The sequence below is a fragment of the Culex quinquefasciatus genome, chromosome 3 (genome assembly GCF_015732765.1).
Source record: "Culex quinquefasciatus strain JHB chromosome 3, VPISU_Cqui_1.0_pri_paternal, whole genome shotgun sequence".
In the NCBI taxonomy this organism is placed as follows: Eukaryota; Metazoa; Arthropoda; class Insecta; order Diptera; family Culicidae; genus Culex; species Culex quinquefasciatus.
Window position 1 is genome coordinate 200,747,404 of NC_051863.1, and position 17,926 is coordinate 200,765,329.

At 37.4% G+C, this 17,926-nt stretch overlaps 3 protein-coding genes across 6 annotated transcripts in view; 2 read left to right on the top strand and 1 right to left on the bottom strand.

The window, feature by feature from the left end:
• The first annotated feature begins 2,681 nt into the window (after positions 1-2,681).
• On the top strand, positions 2,682-3,428 carry LOC6032831 (autophagy protein 12-like). The gene is made up of 3 exons (XM_001843316.2): positions 2,682-2,905; positions 2,969-3,105; positions 3,167-3,428. The coding sequence occupies exons 1-3, from the start codon at positions 2,800-2,802 to the stop codon at positions 3,287-3,289; spliced, it is 366 nt and encodes a 121-aa protein (XP_001843368.2). The 5' UTR covers positions 2,682-2,799; the 3' UTR covers positions 3,290-3,428.
• Positions 3,429-3,442: 14 nt separating this feature from the next.
• On the bottom strand, positions 3,443-4,295 carry LOC6032829 (NADH dehydrogenase [ubiquinone] 1 beta subcomplex subunit 5, mitochondrial). Its single transcript, XM_001843315.2, has 2 exons — positions 4,134-4,295; positions 3,443-3,977 (listed from the first exon to the last, which is right to left on the bottom strand). The coding sequence occupies exons 1-2, from the start codon at positions 4,228-4,230 to the stop codon at positions 3,508-3,510; spliced, it is 567 nt and encodes a 188-aa protein (XP_001843367.1). The 5' UTR covers positions 4,231-4,295; the 3' UTR covers positions 3,443-3,507.
• A 117-nt stretch (positions 4,296-4,412) lies between these two features.
• LOC6032828 (rho GTPase-activating protein 68F) overlaps positions 4,413-17,926 on the top strand; it is a 34,124-nt gene continuing 20,610 nt past the window's right edge. The window contains exons 1-2 of one of the 4 annotated variants that reach the window (XM_038260182.1): positions 4,413-4,561; positions 5,082-5,513. In XM_038260182.1, coding sequence (XP_038116110.1) covers positions 5,462-5,513 — 52 coding nt within the window. In that variant the 5' untranslated portion in view covers positions 4,413-4,561; positions 5,082-5,461. Of the gene's footprint in view, positions 4,756-5,081; positions 5,514-17,926 lie in introns of all 4 variants that reach the window. The other 3 variants (XM_038260180.1, XM_001843314.2, XM_038260181.1) reach the window with 3 other exon arrangements.

The following is a 17,926-nucleotide window of genomic DNA, read 5'->3' on the forward strand; positions in this document are numbered from 1 at the left end:
CAAGACATCCCTGCGAGGTTCACTGACGGTTTGGCTGCGTCCTTTGCAGGGGGCTAGCACACCCTTATCAAAAATCATGCATAATTGGCTGAATTCGTGTTCCCATTTTTTCATTGTTTTATACTGTAACATAACCAAACTTTTCCATTTTCCCAACAAAAGTGAAATCAATACACTCAAACCCCGATGGTTTGACACCAACTGTTGTCAAACGAACGGGGTCACGTTTTAGTTTGACACCCCTTTTACACGGAGTTCACACACACTACTAAACGTGTGTTTTGATAGTGTGCGTGAGCGCCGTGTAAAAAGTGACAGTTCGTCACTTTTTAGTTTGACTTTGACCAACCAACGGGGTACAAACTAAAAAAGTGTCAAACGAAAAAGTGACCAACCACCGGGGGTTGAGTGTACAAAGTTGCTAGGGTTGGTTTAAATCTTACGTCCAGAGATTTCCGGGAGCTATCAAAAACCCCAGAACTCCCCCCCCCCCCGCCCTCCCTCCCTGTCCTTTTTTTCTAGGACGTAATTTTTGAACGAACCCCACGGTTTCGGAATAGATCGGGCAGCATTATTTTTATATTTTCTACATCCTTATCAAAAATCATGATTTTTTGAGTTCCAAATCCCACTTTTCATACGAATTTTTCAGTTCAACCCATATAACCTTTTTTATGGTTGTAGTACCTGAACTCAAAAAATCGTATGAAAAGTGGGATTTGGAACTCAAAAAATCATGATTTTTGGTAAAGCAGTACACTCAAACCCCGATGGTTTGACACCAACTGTTGTCAAACGAACGGGGTCACTTTTTAGTTTGACACCCCTTTTACACGGAGTTCACACACACTACCAAACGTTTGTTTAGATAGTGTGCGTGAGCGCCGTGTAAAAAGTGACAGTTCGTCACTTTTTAGTTTGACATTGACCAACTAACGGGGTACAAACTAAAAAAGTGTCAAACGAAAAAGTGACCAACCACCGGGGGTTGAGTGTATATGCACTTCAGAAGGAATCGGTCAAGAAAAAAATCAAATGGGCAGCAGCGGCAGCTAAAGCAAGCCAGAGAGGGTGAAGAAAAGTCCCATGAAATTGTTCCCTCTCCTTTGTTCTGCTGTTCGTAAAACTGTTTCTTGACCCCTTTCCTTCCGATCTGCGTACTAGCCATAAGGGTGTAACAAGCAATACATGCACTGAGTACTTCGATAACTCTTCCGAACTAAACTTTCTCTGTAGTTGCTGTGAAGCAAATTAAAAAAAATATTTTTTTTTCTATTTTTTTATTTTTCTATTTTTTATATATTTTATTAATTTCTAGCAAAAAAATATTTTTGTTTTGAAGCTTTTTAATTTGATCATTACGTATTTTTTTAAATTTTGGTCAATTTGGCCTATTCTGATTATTTTAAAAAATTTGATCTATTTCGTAATGTTGATCATTTTGGACAATCTGGTCATTTTGTTAATTTTCCTCAAATTGGCTTATTTTGTAGGTTTCATTATTTAGGTAAGTTTCGTTATTTTGAAATTTTTGCCGTTTTGGTCATTTTGTTCATTTTGGCCAATTTAGCCTTTTTGGTAATTTTAGTAATTTTGATTTATTTCTGGAGTTTTTTTAAAGGTTCAATAAACCAAATTTTAGATTTTGCTTTATGGGTGGTTTTGAAACCGCCTTGAGTCAGGGGTATTAAAAAACACCAAAAAAGCAAAAACTGAAAATTTGGTTTATTGGATCTTTAAAAAACTCCAGATTTCGCCATTTTCGTCGAGATATTAAAGGCATGTTTAGGGAACTCGAAACTGATTTAAGCGATTTATTTGATACTTTTTTGAACCTTTAGACAAGCTGTGCATTTTGGTAAATCTGGTATTTTTTGTAAATTTCGTCATTTTGGTCATTTGGAACATTTGCGTGATTTTGGACATTTATTTCATATTGATCATATTGATGATTTGATTTTTTTGTAATTTTGGGCATTTGCGTAATTTTGGTCATTTTCATTATATTTTTTGTCTTTTTGGTAATTCGACATTTTGGTCAGTTTGATGATTTAAATCATTTTATTTATTTTTTATAATTTTTGATGATTGTTTGATATTTGTGTTTTTTTTTTTTTTGTAATTTTTAGTATTTTTGCAAATATTTGTAATTTTTGAAAAATTTAACCTGCAGTCAAGACTTGATTATCCGATGGCCTCCAAAATAAATAACTTCCGATAATCGAATCTTTGGATAATCGAATCAAGAAAAAAATGTCTTATTTTTTTATTGTCAAGCTTCAGTATGACCCCAAAACTACTCTAAAGTGATTCAACTCCAAGATGGCGGCAAAATTATGATGAGGTAATATTGAAAAATTCATTTCGTAATTTTTAAATCAATCAACTATTTAATTTTAACTGAAATTGGGTCGCATAGTTTGTGAAAAGTAAGATCAAAAAAAATGTTTCTTCGTGATCCGAAGTCCCACAAATCGTAATCGTAACTTCGGATAATTGAGTCTGGGCTCAATTTATTCAAAAACACTTAAAAATTAGTCTCATTGGACCTTTTAAAAAGAAAAAAACAAGACTCTAGATATCTTATAAACGGTCATTTCAAACTAATTCCTCAGATTTCAAAACGTTTAACGCCCTATCTGACACTATAGGACCTTTTCAAATGTTACGTTCCATAATTGATTTGTCACGCGATTGGATTGAAATAATTTATAAACAAAACTTTGCCCAACTGAAGTTGCTTCGCGTTTGAGTTTTAAAAACCAGGATTTGTTTTAAAGCATCAGAAATCATCACACGATGGCTGATCCGGCAAAGGAGACCACCGACAAAGAGCTGGCCACAAACGTGGAAAATCTCTCCCTCGGGCAGGAACCAAAGGTGGAAAAGCAGGAGGTCAAAAAGAGTACGAGTTTTTTTTTATTAAGTTTTATACTTTTCTTGAATAATGATTCACTTGAAATTTTAGTTGACATTATTCTACACGCCACCGGAAGTGCCCCCATTCTCAAGCAGAAAAAGTGGGCGGTCGATCAGGAGAAACCAATCAGCGCAATCATCAAATTCATCCACAAATATCTCAAGCTGGAACCGGGCGAGAAATTGGTGAGTCATCAGACAATGATCGTTTTGAAAATTTTAATAATGATTTTCTACTCTCTTTCAGTTTTTATACATCAACCAAACGTTCGCCCCCTCGCCGGACCAGATCATCAAGAATCTGTACGAGTGTTACGGGGCAAACGGGAAGCTGGTCCTTCACTATGCCAAGAGTCAGGCCTGGGGATAAGTTGAGGAAGCTTTTCGCTCGCTACAATCTCTCACTTTCCAGAAAATATCATTCTAAGTCATTCTGTAATTATATTAATAAAAAATAGCTTTTGCTTGCACGCAATCATGTGCAACAACAGGTGGACACTTCTTCAAAACGTGAAATTATAAATTTGTATCTTATTAGTGAATTTAATAATCGAATTTACAAACATCTACGACGCAATGCCCACCAAATTAATCACCGCGAATCGACTCCAGGTGCTCGGCGGCTTCCTTGGCCACCCGATGGTACTTGCCGATGGCCGGGCGATAGTAGTACGACTGGTAATCGTTCCTCTCGGCCATTTTGTCGCGGATCTTCTGCTCCAGCGCCAGCATCTGTGCCTTTTCATTCTCCTCGTACAAATGATGCAGCATCTTTTCGTAATCTTCCTGAGGATTGTTCAGCATGTACCTGGCGATGAAGCGCGTGATCGGATTCTTGTGGTACTCCCAGTGCTTCGGTTCGTAGTCGGCCGGAACCTCCGTCAGCTGAGCCGGGCCGATAAACACGTTGGCGTAGAAGATGATGCCGACAACCGGAATCAGGCCGACCATGATGTAGTAATGGAACATGTCCTTAAACTTGTGCCACTGGAATCGCGACGGCGTGATGGTGAACATCTTCGGCCCGTGGCCGGACATCGAGCGCGCCTGCACCAGAGCTGAAACGCAAGGGAAGGTTTGTTTATTATTGTTCCGCCGACAGCGAGTTGCATAACAACTTTTGAGAACCCTCGCAATTAGTGGTCATATCCTACCAAATTAACCGCTGGAAATGGAGCAACAGCAATAATCGATTGTAGAACATTCAAACTTACCATTTTTGCTTGCTTGCAGCAGCACCGGATTCTTCAGCAGGCCGCTAAATTGGGCAGAAACCTGAGCGGAACGTGCGAGCGAGCTCCAAATCGCCATTTTTCGTCCTTCTGATCCCACTCGATGACAGCTGCTTCTGTCAAAATGAAACGTACACGCTAAACACGGGTTGGCCTCCTTTTGCATTGATTTACCCAACTTTGATAGCAGTGCACTGCCATGGCCGATCGATCGAAGTGCCCCAATCAAATGTTTGCCCCTCTTGTCAAACTTGTTTATCTTCTTCGTTCCGCGCAGTCAGTCCAGGACCAGAAGCAAAAGTTTTAATTGCGTTGCTGCCGTCGTGATATCGACGTCGTCGTTCCTCTGGCCAGCACCAGATCCAGGTTCCGCGCGCGCCCTTCCGTAGATTCCGGATTGCAATCGGCAGGTGATTATTACGCGTAACACAAACCGAGCAGTGATTTTGGTAAAAGTGGTTCCGGATGTCGTGAAAATGGGCTTGAAATTCCTGTTTAAATTGGCCATTTGCACCGTGGATTAGGGGGGAAAAGTGTTTGTGGCCAGGTGCGGGAAAGGTGAGATCAGGGTTCAACCCGTCAAATGTTTGACCGACCGTGTTGTGTGAGTTCTGATTGAAAGGCGTTTTTACTTTTCTATATTTATTTATTATTCACGACCTTCAACGCCTTCTTGAAAAGAACGAAAACTGAGAATGTATTTATCCATATAATCCACTTTTAGTGCCTGGTGGCCACGGTTCAGCTGGTTCTCATAGTGGTAGTGAAATAATTAGCTTCATTAGTACACATTATAATTGGAGGAAGAAAAAATAGTTCAAGAAGCAAATAAACTTGTAATGTGTACTAACAGCAGTTCTTAAAGTTTTTTTTGTCGTTTTCAACTAATGAAATTGTTAATTCTATGCAATTCCTCCAATTCGTAAATAGTTTCAATAGTGAAGGTGGAGAAAAAAATCTCAAGGGCGTAGTGCCTCGCAATCCAGCTCGCTGATGACGAAAGCGAAAGTGTGCGTTTTCTTTGCTGCCGCTGCTCAGGAAGTGGGAAAATGAAAAGTAAAGCCCCAATAGCAACTCATTTGCATATCTGATAACAGCTGAAACGAGGCAGAAGAAATTAAAAATAAATAAGCAAATACGTGAAACAGCAAATGAGTGATAACAACGTGGCACGACGAGTTCAGTGAACAAGAGAAGCAAAAATAAATAAATAATAATTTGGTGATCATCCTGTGCGGCACCACACATTTGTGCAAATAATCTCACAAACGATCGTCGATAGCACGAGAGAGCCACAATCCGAGCCCCAAATGGAGACGTTTGAGCAGAAAAACAACGTTAATCTACCAGTAACGTTTCCAGGTGAGTGTCACTTTAAAACAGTTTCTTTGTCCGAGGCAGCTCAAGCGGGAAGAGCGAAACAATATTGTCTGTGATGTGGCGGGCGGAGGCCAAGATATTACCATATTCGTGGGCCATCGTCATCGTCGGTGGCGGCATTGTCGGGTTACAATGAAGTTACTCACCGAGAAAGGACTATGTGTGTGTATGTACTTGAGCCGCGGCAAAACATGCCAAAGTTAGTGGCGTACAATCAGCTTTATTGTATCTATGAGTAGTTATTTACAATATCTCAAAAAAACATATTTACAATCTGTCTTTCTATCTCAAACGTGAATAATAAATAACAAATTTTCAACTTAAAAAATAGTCTAATAGATAACAACATTTCACTGGACATAAACTTTGTTAAATATTTGCAACGGCCCAAAAATTGATTTGGTTGGAAATAAATTCCTTATTATTTGTCTGTTTGCGCATCAAATTTACTTTTTCTTATTGCGGAAATTTACTGAAACATTTGCTATTTAAAATATTTTGAAATTAGTTGTCAACCTATCGATTCTTGAACACTTTTATAGCATTTCTGTATGGACAGCTGCCAAATGCAGGCCAAGGATTGATACCTAAGAGCATGCAATGGCACTGACCTTGTTGCGTGCTCTTCGGTTGACGTCCACGTAAGGAACATCCTGGAAGGAGCGTAACTAACTACATCCGTAATTCTGTTAGATCATCCGATTTATCTTGATCAGAACAGTATAGCTCTGGTACCTTGCGAGTGTCCTATTTTCTTACCTCCACGTTGGCTTGGTTTTCATGATGACCTAGCTGGTGGCCTGTGGAAACGGATCGTAAACCTTTGACCACCGCGGGTCAGAGTCGAGACGGCTAAAAGAAAGGGGCGCGACAATGTGGGAAAGGGAAGTAATTTGTGATTGTAGACGGTATTGTTTTGATTCGCAGTATGTTGAGTCAACTGCTGTGGATGTACCTGAAACATCGCACAACGGGGTTTCTCTTCTCTTCATTCTCAGCTATCAACTATCTCCTATTTTTTATTTTGCTCTTCTGATTCCCAATTCTTCGCTGATTCTTCTATTTAATATCCAACATTTGATTTTAATTTTACTAACTTTTGATTCTCTTATCTCTCAAAGCTTTTCCATTCTTTTCTATCAATTGATACTGCTGTAACAAACTTTGTTTTGTTTTTTTTTTCCTTAAAAATATACTTTTCCTTAATGTACTAGTAATATCAAGTCTATTTATCATTCGCCTAATCTTTTTTGATTTTATTGCGAATTTATTTATTTGAATAATTCTTTATCTGTCCTATAAATTATTATTACTATAAGCTATTTAAGCTTGTTTTGTATCTCTATTTATTAACTATTGTCTAATTTTACATCTAATACATCTAGCTTCTCATTTTTATTCTTCAAAATACGCTCATCATTCTCTTACTATTGATTCTTGATTTTTATAAAATAAATTCTCTTTTACTGTCTATTGTTTTCAATCTTCACTCTTTTTTCAAACAAGTGAGACTTGAGCCGTTACTAAATTTATGGAATGGTTAAAGGATTAACACAAATATTACTATTGTATTTTTGGTAAACTTTTATAACATGCTTAGGACCAAAAATTGTAACAAAACACCGCGAAGATTTCAGGAGAAAACAATACACAGTAAATAACAATAAGTTTTGAATTCAAACTAAAAATAAAACAGTTTTTGCTTTAATGAAAGTTGATAGGCACACTTTAAATGGTTAGGCGCTTATACTTACATCAAACCCTACGTAATGTACCACCCGCGGCCGAGTTAAAATGCGTAACCGGAAAAGATGGTGTGCATGCCTGGCACGAACACTCAAAGCGTGTTCTAGCGTGCTGCTCGTACTGACTCAGAGCAAGGGTGAGATAGGTGTAAGGGCAGTGCGTGTTCGTCGGGAACCTAGTGCATAAGATCGGTCAAGGTCCGTTCTTACACTGAAAATTGCGAATTGCGAATTGCGAATTTCTGTATGGACAGCTGCCAAATTTTTATGTATCTTTTTATGGAAAAGAATCAAAACGGCTGTTTTAATCAAAGAGAAAGTTGCCAAAGAAACATTGAAGAGCTTTTGTATTAACCCTCTATTGTTCAATTTTTTTTTCGGTAATTTTTATTTTTCTCGTGGTCATTTTGAGCAACTTTTCATTTCATTTAATTTTATTAGGTTGCTTTAACAATTACATTGTTGCAGATGTTTTTCTGAGCTGAGATATGGACTACCTCTCAACTGCTGATTGGGAGAGAGTTTACTGGAACTAAGGAGAACGAATTGTCTGGGAGTCTGGGACACTAGAAAAATTACTGCATACTTTTTTATATTTAAAATAAAGGAAATATATGTTAGTAAAAAAACAAATCCAAAGTTGACCCCTGAAAAATTACATTTTTAAAAAGTTGGCAAGGTCACATAGAACAAGTAAAACTTCCAACCCAAATATTCTAAAATTTTAAGATTTTTCTTTCCAATGCTTTTTAAAGATCAAAAATTGGTTGAAAATAAGATTTTTGGTGATTTTTTAAATCGCTGCCCGTGTAAAGGCGGGGTTGGGCTGTCTCTACCCTCTGGTTATTGTTGTAAATTTGATTTGGGACCATCCATAAACCACGAGAACATGGCGTTTGTCCACGATCCATACAATTTTTTTTTGTATGCGCACTGACCCACGAGGGGGGAGGGTTGGGATTTCCAAAAAAAATAGTGTCCGCGTGGTTTGTGGATGGTCCCTTTTCCTCTGACCAGGTTTATTTTAAGTTTAATTATTTAGAATAAAAATGATTTTAAAAACGTCCTTATAGCCATTTCCTACCCTCCAGTATTAATGTTCATAATTTCCTAAAAAAATGAAATTTTGTTGATATTGAGATTGAACAAATTTAAGAGCATGAAGATGAAAGAATCCCGAGCCTTATAGAAAATGGGGTTTTGGAATGAAAACCGATCCAAACGGATTTGTTCACAACTAAAAAGTTATCCAAATGCAAATATTAACCCTGGTGTTGTTTATGTTTAGCAAACGTAAATAAAAATCGGCTATTTTTGGGAAAATAATTAAACACTAGCACAACAAGAACCATAACCGACACGAAAGCATTTTAGATAAAACAAAAAAATATTCAGGAGTCATTTGTACCCTTCTTAAGAGCCGTTGCACATTGAATTTGAAATTTAAACTTAAATAAAAAAATATAAAAATTGAGCATGAGCAGAGCATGAGCATGAGCATGGTTGACTGCCAATGAGCTGCTACTCCGTTATTGACGGATCAGCTGAAGTTACACAATGAACCAACAGATGATTAGTGGGAGCTAATCATCCTCACTGTATAACCCCTGAAGATCTCTGCTTCAAGTCAATACCGGCGCCCCCAAGGAGATGCAGTTCAACAAAGGTAGGAATGTTAGTCCGATAGTTGAAGTTGCAGACTCATCAGACACAGAGTTTGTCGCTCTATACCTGTTGACACCGCATGAGACCGTTGAATCCACAGCATCTCCTTCAAGCATCACGGGAAGTGGGGGAATTGTGTTAGTAGGGGAAGGAAAGGGAAGGTCAGGATTCATCTTGGTAGATGATATGACCAGAAAGTGAAACCTAATCGTTGCCTTCCGAGCTACGACGCTATAAGAAGGACTTTTCACATCTTACCGCCGGCGTGCCATCCGAGCAACGATGCTATGGGAAGGACTTTCAAAATTAAATGTTATTGTATTTATCGATTTATTCGGCGACGTGCAATTTTAAATAGATCAGGAAACATAATCGTTGCCTTCTGAGCTACGACGCTATGAGAAGGACTTATCAATTCCTCAATCGCGATTTTTCACATCTACCGCCGTCGTGCCATCCGAGCAACGATGCTATGGGAAGGACTTTCAAAATAAAATGTTATTGTATTTATCGATTTATTCGGCGACGTGCAATTTTAAATAGATCAGGAAACATAATCGTTGCCTTCCGAGCTACGACGCTATGAGAAGGACTTATCAATTCCTCAATCGCGATTTTTCACTTCTACCGCCGTCGTGCCATCCGAGCAACGATGCTATGGGAAGGGCTTCAAAACTAAATGAAAGTGAATTTACACACGACGACGTGAATCCCTTTTCAATGAAATCCAGAAATCTCCACCACTTTCTCGCGGATTCTCGCGCGCGACGTCACACACCGATCCCCCCGACGAACACCACACGACTGATGGCCCAACTTCTAAGGCCTCGACGCGAACTTCTTTTCAATGATTCCAGAATCTTCCACCACTTTCTCGCGGATTCTCGCGCGCGACGTCACACACCGATCCCCCCGACGAACACCACACGACTGATGGCCCAACTTCTAAGGCCTCGACGCGAACTTCTTTTCAATGATTCCAGAATCTATTAAATAAAAAAATATAAAAATTGAAATAACAAACCATGGTATTAACATTTTAATATAAAAATGTTTTAAAATGCATTTTACACCTGCCCAGTTGTATTGCAATCATTAGGCTTCAAAATAACTAAGCATTGAAGAACTTTTTTTTGGGCCGAAAAAAAGAAACTTTTTGCATTACTGTGCAACGGAATTTCACAAAAATTCAAAATATTTTTGATCGATCCCAGACATGTTAAATATGATTTTAAATGCAGCAAAATGCATTTCAGTTGACAAAAGGTTAATTACAATTTTCTGAGCCATTTGTTCTCCAATTAAAGTGAAATAATCATCGAATTATATAGTTATATTGCATAGTTTTGTTTGTACAATTTCAGATGAAGAATTAAATTCATGATTGCGCCCTAAGATATTATTTACATTATTCCATTTTGTTATGCAAAAACAAACTGCATTTGCTTATGCAAAAACAAACTGCTCATTTTTTGCCTTCCTCACTTTACTGAGGAAAGGCTTTAAAATCACTTGGAAATTAAACTTCTCAATTAGACCTCCTAGACCCACCTTCATGTATACCTATCGACTCAGAATCAAATTCTGAGCAAATGTCTGTGTGTGTGGTGGGATGTTGATCAAAAATTGTCACTCGATTATCTCGACATTGGCTGAACCGATTTTGTCCGTTTTGGCGTCATTCGATCCGTCTTGAGGTCCCATAAGTCGCTATTAAAAATTATGCAGTTTAGTTAAGTACTTCAAAAGTTATGCTAAAAAACGATTTTAACAAAAGTCCGGAAGATTGTAAAAAGGGTGGTTTTTGTAAGAAACCCCGTCATGCTATACATTTTCAGAAAGGTATTTAAAAGACCTTTCCAACGCGTTCAAGACATTGAAGATCTGACAAATCTATCAAAAGCTATAAGCACTTAAGTGTTATTTATACGCTTTTTGGAGGCCGGATCTCAGATATGTTGATGAAAACGTTGTCCGGATCTCTCATGCGACCTATCGTTGAATTGGTATTCAAAAGTGCTTTCCAACGCTTCCAAAACATTGAAGATCTGACAACCCTATCAAAAGTTATAAGCACTTAAGTGTTATTTACGCACTTTTTGCATTTTGGATAGCACCCTTTAAATGTGAGGAAGGCGCCAACCACCTAAGGGTGGATTAAGTAACGTTTTTAATCTTTAAAGATAGTTATTTATTGTCTTCCTTCATCCGTTACCTACTTGTAAGGGGTGCCAGAATGGTCTATTCAATATTCTTAGACAATTTGATTGTTTCCCGGTACAATAAAAAATATCTGAGTACGTAAATTTCCACACTGTGCTTCAAGGCTACGCCCTTACAGTCCCGGGTGATTTCGGAGGAATATTTGTTTTTGTTTGCTAGTGGCAAAAGTGCGGGGAACTCATGCGACTTTTAAAAGTAAACGGAATATTTTTAGAATGTTTGGAAAAGGGTTAAGGGGAATTTCATCGGGCCAATGATAATGGATGAATGCGTATGAGGTAAATTTAAAAAAACTAACACTTTTTTTTCTGACAAATGAGATGTACTCATTCCCAGATGTAATATTAACATGATTTTCATTACTGTGTACAATTATTGTTATGAAAAGTTTAAGATTCTTGAATGTTGACAATTTTTTTAGAAGCAAACATTTTTTACTTTTGACTCATTAAACTATAGAAGTGTTGCAAATCTCACATTAAATTTTCATCTCTTTCTATCTTTTGATTAATTTATGACTGTGCAAAGAAGACGCAAAACTAGCGCTTCACTGTGACGAGAAAAACGCACATAATTGAAAAAAAAACGTGCTGCTCTGCGACTTAAACTAGACTAGTTTCCTTCAACCAAGAAAGGGGTAATTAACCCATTGTTGTTCCTCTCAATTTTCAGTCGTTTTTCCCCCGACTGTCTCCGCAAGGTGGGGGCAGATTGAAAAAAATTTGGAACCTCGTTTCACTGTATAGTTAGGCCGCGCCAATGGTGTACCTCCCAAAGCGGTGATGGTTGAAGCGCGCTCCGGAATCGTAATGAGTGATCTTTCCTCTTGTTTGGCGGGTTAACTTTCGCGATGTTCCGGCTGCTGTCCACTTTATTTTTGAGGGGAGTGCGATGATCGCACAGCAGATTTGAAACGTGGCCAATACGTTGCATATCTCTGTGTCTGTGCTTCATGGCCACCAGCAAACCTGTTGTCGGTTTCAAGATTCCTGTTTCTGCGGCACGCGTGTCGTTCGTATGGGGGCGATCAACCAACCGCCGCCTGAACAAGATTCCACTCGAGGACGTCGTCGTCGTCGTCGTCGTCACATGGTATCGACTCAACAAGTGAATTGCTTGGGTAGTGCTGGAAGAAACATGAATGTTACTAACTCTGGTTGTTCACCCTGTATCAGGCTACCTAGACAACAGGCCTATTCCAGTTGGTCACAACGCAACGGTGAAGAAAGCGGAAAGGAAGTCTAGTGTCTAGGGTGCCACGTCGAGTCTTCAAAAGACATGCAAATGCGCAACCAACTTCAGCAGAGTGACAGTCTGCAAGACGAGCTTCAACGCTGCTCCACGAAAGGGTTATGATTTTGCGGAGCTTTCCCTGCCTAAGTCTCGTATACCTTTTTCGACGAATTAAGGCAGAGCGGCATCGTGCCAGTTGATGGATAACCGCAGTGACAGGTGCTAAAACGGGTTTCGGGCCGGGAAGGTGGTGAACCCAAAATAATGAAATCCGGCAGCGCTAAATTTGTATCGCAACTCTGACCTCTCGATTTAGTGTTTGACATCAGAGTGGGAGGGGAAAGGCTCCAGCAAGGATGTAGCAATTCTTTTACACATGTCGCATCCACCTTCCTTATCAAAAGGGGACCAGGATATTAAATCCCACAGTCGAGAACCCTTCGGCACGGTAAGGATAACTGAAAAAAGGATAACACGTGTCGCTCGCATATCGGAGACAATAAAGGTGTTCATTTATCACCCACATTCACATGAATCCCTTTGAGGTGTTGTTATTGTTCAAACAGTCAGTGACTGTAAAAGCAAATGTGGTACTTTTGTAAATTTACTGCACTCTGTGAGGTTTGCTACACCTCCACACAATGTGTACATCGGAGTCGATTCTCTGGGGAGCAGAGTTGTTTTGTTGGAAGTAGGGTGTGACTTACATGGGACTCTGTTATGAGGTAAGAGGGAATGTTTTGTAATTGATTACTACTGGATTGAATTATCCGTAATTGAGAATTATGACTTTGAGGGTTTTTTTTATATATTCTGTTTATAATTTGAAATATTGAACCTGAATTAAAATTTGAAACAGCCTAAATAAATAAATATGGTAGAAAACAAAAAAAAATGCAAAATAAGTTTTTTCTAAACAAAAAATGTCAGAATTTAAAATTACTGCTGGCTTCGAATTTCGGCCACTGATAAAGGCTGATTCGAAATCCGGAATGTTTGCTTCGGATGAAAGACACTCGTTTTAGCCTTTGAATCGCTCAAATTTGGACAAGCTAAGTAAAAGTAAAACAATCGATATTTTGTATAACAATTTGCTAGTACAGTCCAGACTCGATTATACGAAGCCCCGATTAGCCGATGTTTCGATTATCCGAAGTTCGATTATCCGAAGGTTTTTATGGGACTTCGGATACCGTAATTAGAGGTGAAATTGGGTCATACAAAAATGCTGAAATTTGTATGACCCAATCTCTTGTTTTAAACATCAAATTCGAGTTCTGTGGCCCCATCTTAGTCAAATTTGAACAGTTGATTGCCTATTCAATAATAAAATGCATTTTTTCAATATTCCATCACCGCCATCTTTGATTTAAACATTTAATTCACTGTAGCGTAGTTTAAGGACCATACTAAAGCTCGAAAATCAAAAATTAGACAATGAAAAAATTGTAGTTTATGCAACAAGTTGCAAAAAGAGGATTTTTTCAGCACGAGTCGTACATTCATCCAACGAGGTTCACCGAGTTGGATAAATACGACGAGTGCTGAAAAAATCAAGTTTTGCAACGAGTTCCATACAAAATTTTTTGCAATTTCAGAAGACACCCATTGAGTGAAATTTTAAGTCGAATTTTCATGAATTTTGTCAATAAATCGTTTAAATCAAAAAAATGTTGAAAAGTGTTACTTTTCGAAACGAGTGCTGAAAAGTTCGCACCCATTTCAGCGCTGAAAAGTAGAACTTTTCAGCATTTATTTTGAAAAGTGTTGCTATTCGATTCTGTTATTTTTGGTACAGAAAAGTAGGCTATTTCGTCGTTCAAGAATGACAGGGAAAGCAAGTAGATTCACGACGGAATTGCAAAATAGTAGTTTATGCAACAAGTTGCAAAAAGAGGATTTTTTAAGCACGAGTCGTACATTTATCCAACGAGGTTCATCGAGTTGGATAAATACGAAGAGTGCTGAAAAAATCAAGTTTTGCAACGAATTCCATACAAATTTTTTTGCAATTCCAAAAAACACACACTGAGTGAAATTTTATGTCAAATTTTCATGTATTTTGTCAATAAATCGTTTAAATCAAAAAAAATGTTGAAAAGTGTTACTTTTCGAAACAAGTGCTAAAAAGTTCAACTTTTCAGCACCCATTTTAGTGCTGAAAAGTAGAACTTTTCAGGAATTATTTTGAAAAGTGTGGCTATTCGATTCTGTTATTTTTGGTACAGAAAAGTAGGCTATTTCGTCATTCAAGAATGAAAGGAAAAGTAAGTAGTTTCACGACGGAATTGAAAAAATATTTTTTGCGTGATTCGATTATCAGAAGTGAAATTTGTCCGGATCGGCCTTCGGATAATCGAATCTGGACTGTATTTAAAGAATTCAGAACCAAAACATTCTGTTCTGTTTTTCCGTGCATCTTTGAAAAGCTTCATTTAACCCACTACCCGTGAACATTTTTTGCTATTTTCGCATGTTTTTTTTTTTTGCTTTTTGTAGAAACTATTGAAACAGTCAGATCAGTTTACTGCCGCTCAAGTCAAGTCAGTCCCATATGTAATTTCATCTATGTTGAGGTAATGATGCAGTTTGGTTCAAAATCATGTGAGTCAGGAAAACCAATAAAATTTAGTAGTATACTCCACTTTCACTTAGTATAGTATATTTTCACTTATTCGCGAAATTCTAACACGTAGCCTTATGGGCGGCACAAATTTGCCTTTCGATTTTCTTGGCTTGCTGTTTTTACATATCGGACGGACTAGATTAAAGCGGTAGTCTAGGTCTTGTTAACTTTGCATAACATTTCTACAGTACCTAATAATTGTTTTCTATTCAGAGTTATTACAATTTCCGTAAAAAAGTCGAGGCAAAAAATATTCGTGTGTAGTGGATCCATAAGCACACTTATTTTATGTTATTTTTGTTATTTTTGAGATGCTTCGTAAATGAAGTAATTCTCTGATATTTTGTGCAATTTTTTTTTTCATCTGGCTAAAATATGTTGGGTACCCTGAGTCATTTTGTATCATTAGTTTGTCTATTTTTTTCTTCATACAAATTTGGCAACGCATGGCATGTTTTTTTAAATGCCATACTTTCTGAAATTATCAAAATAGGCAACAAATCTATGACCAAGTCATGTTTTTGTTTGGAAAATGATAAATAGAATTAGATAATTATGATTGACTAATTTAATCACCTAAAATTAAATTTAAATTTAACTGTAGTGAAAGTTTGATAAAGTACATCGATTTCAAGTTAAATAAATTTGTTTGCTATTTTTTGTTCATGTTTGCTCATTTGTAAAAAAAACGAAAAGCAGAAAAAATCCCCATATCCCTAGGGCCTATGGTTGCATGTAATGATAAAAAACAAGAAAAAATTTAGTTTTTAGTTTTTAGTTTTTAGTTTTTAGTTTTTAGTTTTTAGTTTTTAGTTTTTAGTTTTTAGTTTTTAGTTTTTAGTTTTTAGTTTTTAGTTTTTAGTTTTTAGTTTTTAGTTTTTAGTTTTTAGTTTTTAGTTTTTAGTTTTTAGTTTTTAGTTTTTATAAAACAACGACTTATACATATTTTTGAATTAGTAACATTAACATGTATATAGGTCATTTTGATATGGGCGTATATGCATCATGATTATTAAATTATATAAATGGCACATAGGATGATTTGCTACGGTTCTATGTGCACGTTTGACTCGAACGCACATAGGACTCCCAAGTGGTAAAACGACCTATATTTATCCGGTGTAAACATTTTTGAGAGTGGTTTTAGGTTGTTTTGTATTTTATCAATAATTTGAAAATTAAAAGGCTTTTAAGAAATTGGATCAGCGGATAGTGTAGTTTCCGGCATGCAGAATGTCATGCAATAAATAACTTAGTTTGCTTATTTTATCGCATAGGACCTTTTGAAAATTTACTCTAGGAATGAGAATTTCTCAGTATTGGCCTAGGGACCATCCATAAACCACGTGGACACTTTAGGGGGTATGGCGATTGTCCACGATCCATACAAAAAGATTTTTGTATAGACAATTGTCCACGAGGGGGTTGAGATTTCCAAAAAGTGTCCACGTGGTTTGTGGATGGTCCCTAGTTGATTTTTTGATTACCGATATCTAGGTAACTAATGGTCCGTTTTTCAACATTATAATCTGAAACAATCGTAAAGTTTTCCCTTCAAAACGGTGCAAATATTTTTCAAAGTTAGTGTATGACAGGTTTTTTTTCAATCAAGCGTTAATACAATGGCCTGGAGTTTTAATTTTATTATTTTTCAATTTTTTATGTAAGTTTTAAAGTTCTTTGCTAAAATGGCAATGGAATGGGATCCTTCGCCTTTCATTTTGTTGCATTTTTTAGCCCTTTCAGTCATAATGATAATATTGATGGCCTTTGACATTTTCTTAAATTTTGAAAATTTCAGAAATTTCAAGATGTGTTTAGAGGTCACTGGCGGTACGTAAAGGGATCTCTTACCAGATATTGCAGGTACTTTATTTTTTTTATTTAATTATTATTTTAAAGACATTTCACCACTTCAGTGGCATTAGTGTCGTCCTTTATTTTATGTATTTGAAAAAAAAAAAACAAATGTCAGCAAAAAAAAAATAAAAACCAGGAAGTATCATTGATGGCTAATCCTTCCTATACACAGCATGAAACAGCACAGGGGTCAACAAATTAATATTCTACAATTTCTACGCAGAGTGGACACACTTTTGTTTCCTTCTCTCAGCAGTTTTACCCTTTCGTCTGAAAAAAAAGAATAAATAATCATATTCGATGATTCATCCACGTTTCAAGTGAGTGTAGCCAGCGGGGCAATGCCCATTAAGCTGCGACCAGGCTTAATTCTAGCTGCGACTCTTATTGTCATCGTTTTCGATTCACCCTCGCGCGGAAAATATTCTAGCTACAAGAGAAGCAAGCGACACGCAATGAATTACTTTCAGTATAGGACAAACCTTTAAATTGGTTCGCCCGCGGGGGGTGTTACAGCCAAGTCTGCAGCATAATCCGATTGGACGCAAATGGGTGCCACTTCAAAATTCATTCATCACTTTTTTTTAACGGCGCTCTTGAGTCGGTGCCGGTGAGGTGATTTTTATGACATCATCATCATCGCCTTTTTTTTCGCGGGCACAAAACGCTTGAGCTTAAGAAGTTTCACTTTGCTGCCAGAATTGCGGGTTTCTTTTTCGATGTTTTAGTCTCTAGAGTTATTTACCGAAAGCCAATGAGCCAAATAGCTGGGAGGCACTCGAGACGGAACTTTGGGGGTAAAGAATTGAATCATCGGTGAAATGGAAATCAAGTTTGCTATTATTAGGAGAGGTGTACCCGTGTTGTGTAGGTACGTGCATATCGACCGATATTGGTCCCGAAAATATATTCACACTGTTCGAAAATAGTGTTGGCCGCCTCTTCACGGCTTTGTGGCGATAAAATTGAAATTATCCTACCGATATAGCGTATACGCGGCGTTGTCAAGAGCGCAAGAAAGTTATATGTTTGCACACAAATTG

Excerpts from the sequence above, each read along its gene's own strand:
- LOC6032831 (XM_001843316.2), top strand. The coding sequence starts at position 2,800 with ATGGCTGATCCGGCAAAGGAGACCACCGACAAAGAGCTGGCCACAAAC. Across the intron at positions 2,906-2,968 it reads AAAGCAGGAGGTCAAAAAGA|TTGACATTATTCTACACGCC; the intron begins GTACGAGTTTTT and ends TTGAAATTTTAG. Across the intron at positions 3,106-3,166 it reads TGGAACCGGGCGAGAAATTG|TTTTTATACATCAACCAAAC; the intron begins GTGAGTCATCAG and ends ACTCTCTTTCAG.
- LOC6032829 (XM_001843315.2), bottom strand. The coding sequence starts at position 4,230 with ATGGCGATTTGGAGCTCGCTCGCACGTTCCGCTCAGGTTTCTGCCCAA. Across the intron at positions 3,978-4,133 it reads GCTGCAAGCAAGCAAAAATG|CTCTGGTGCAGGCGCGCTCG; the intron begins GTAAGTTTGAAT and ends CTTGCGTTTCAG.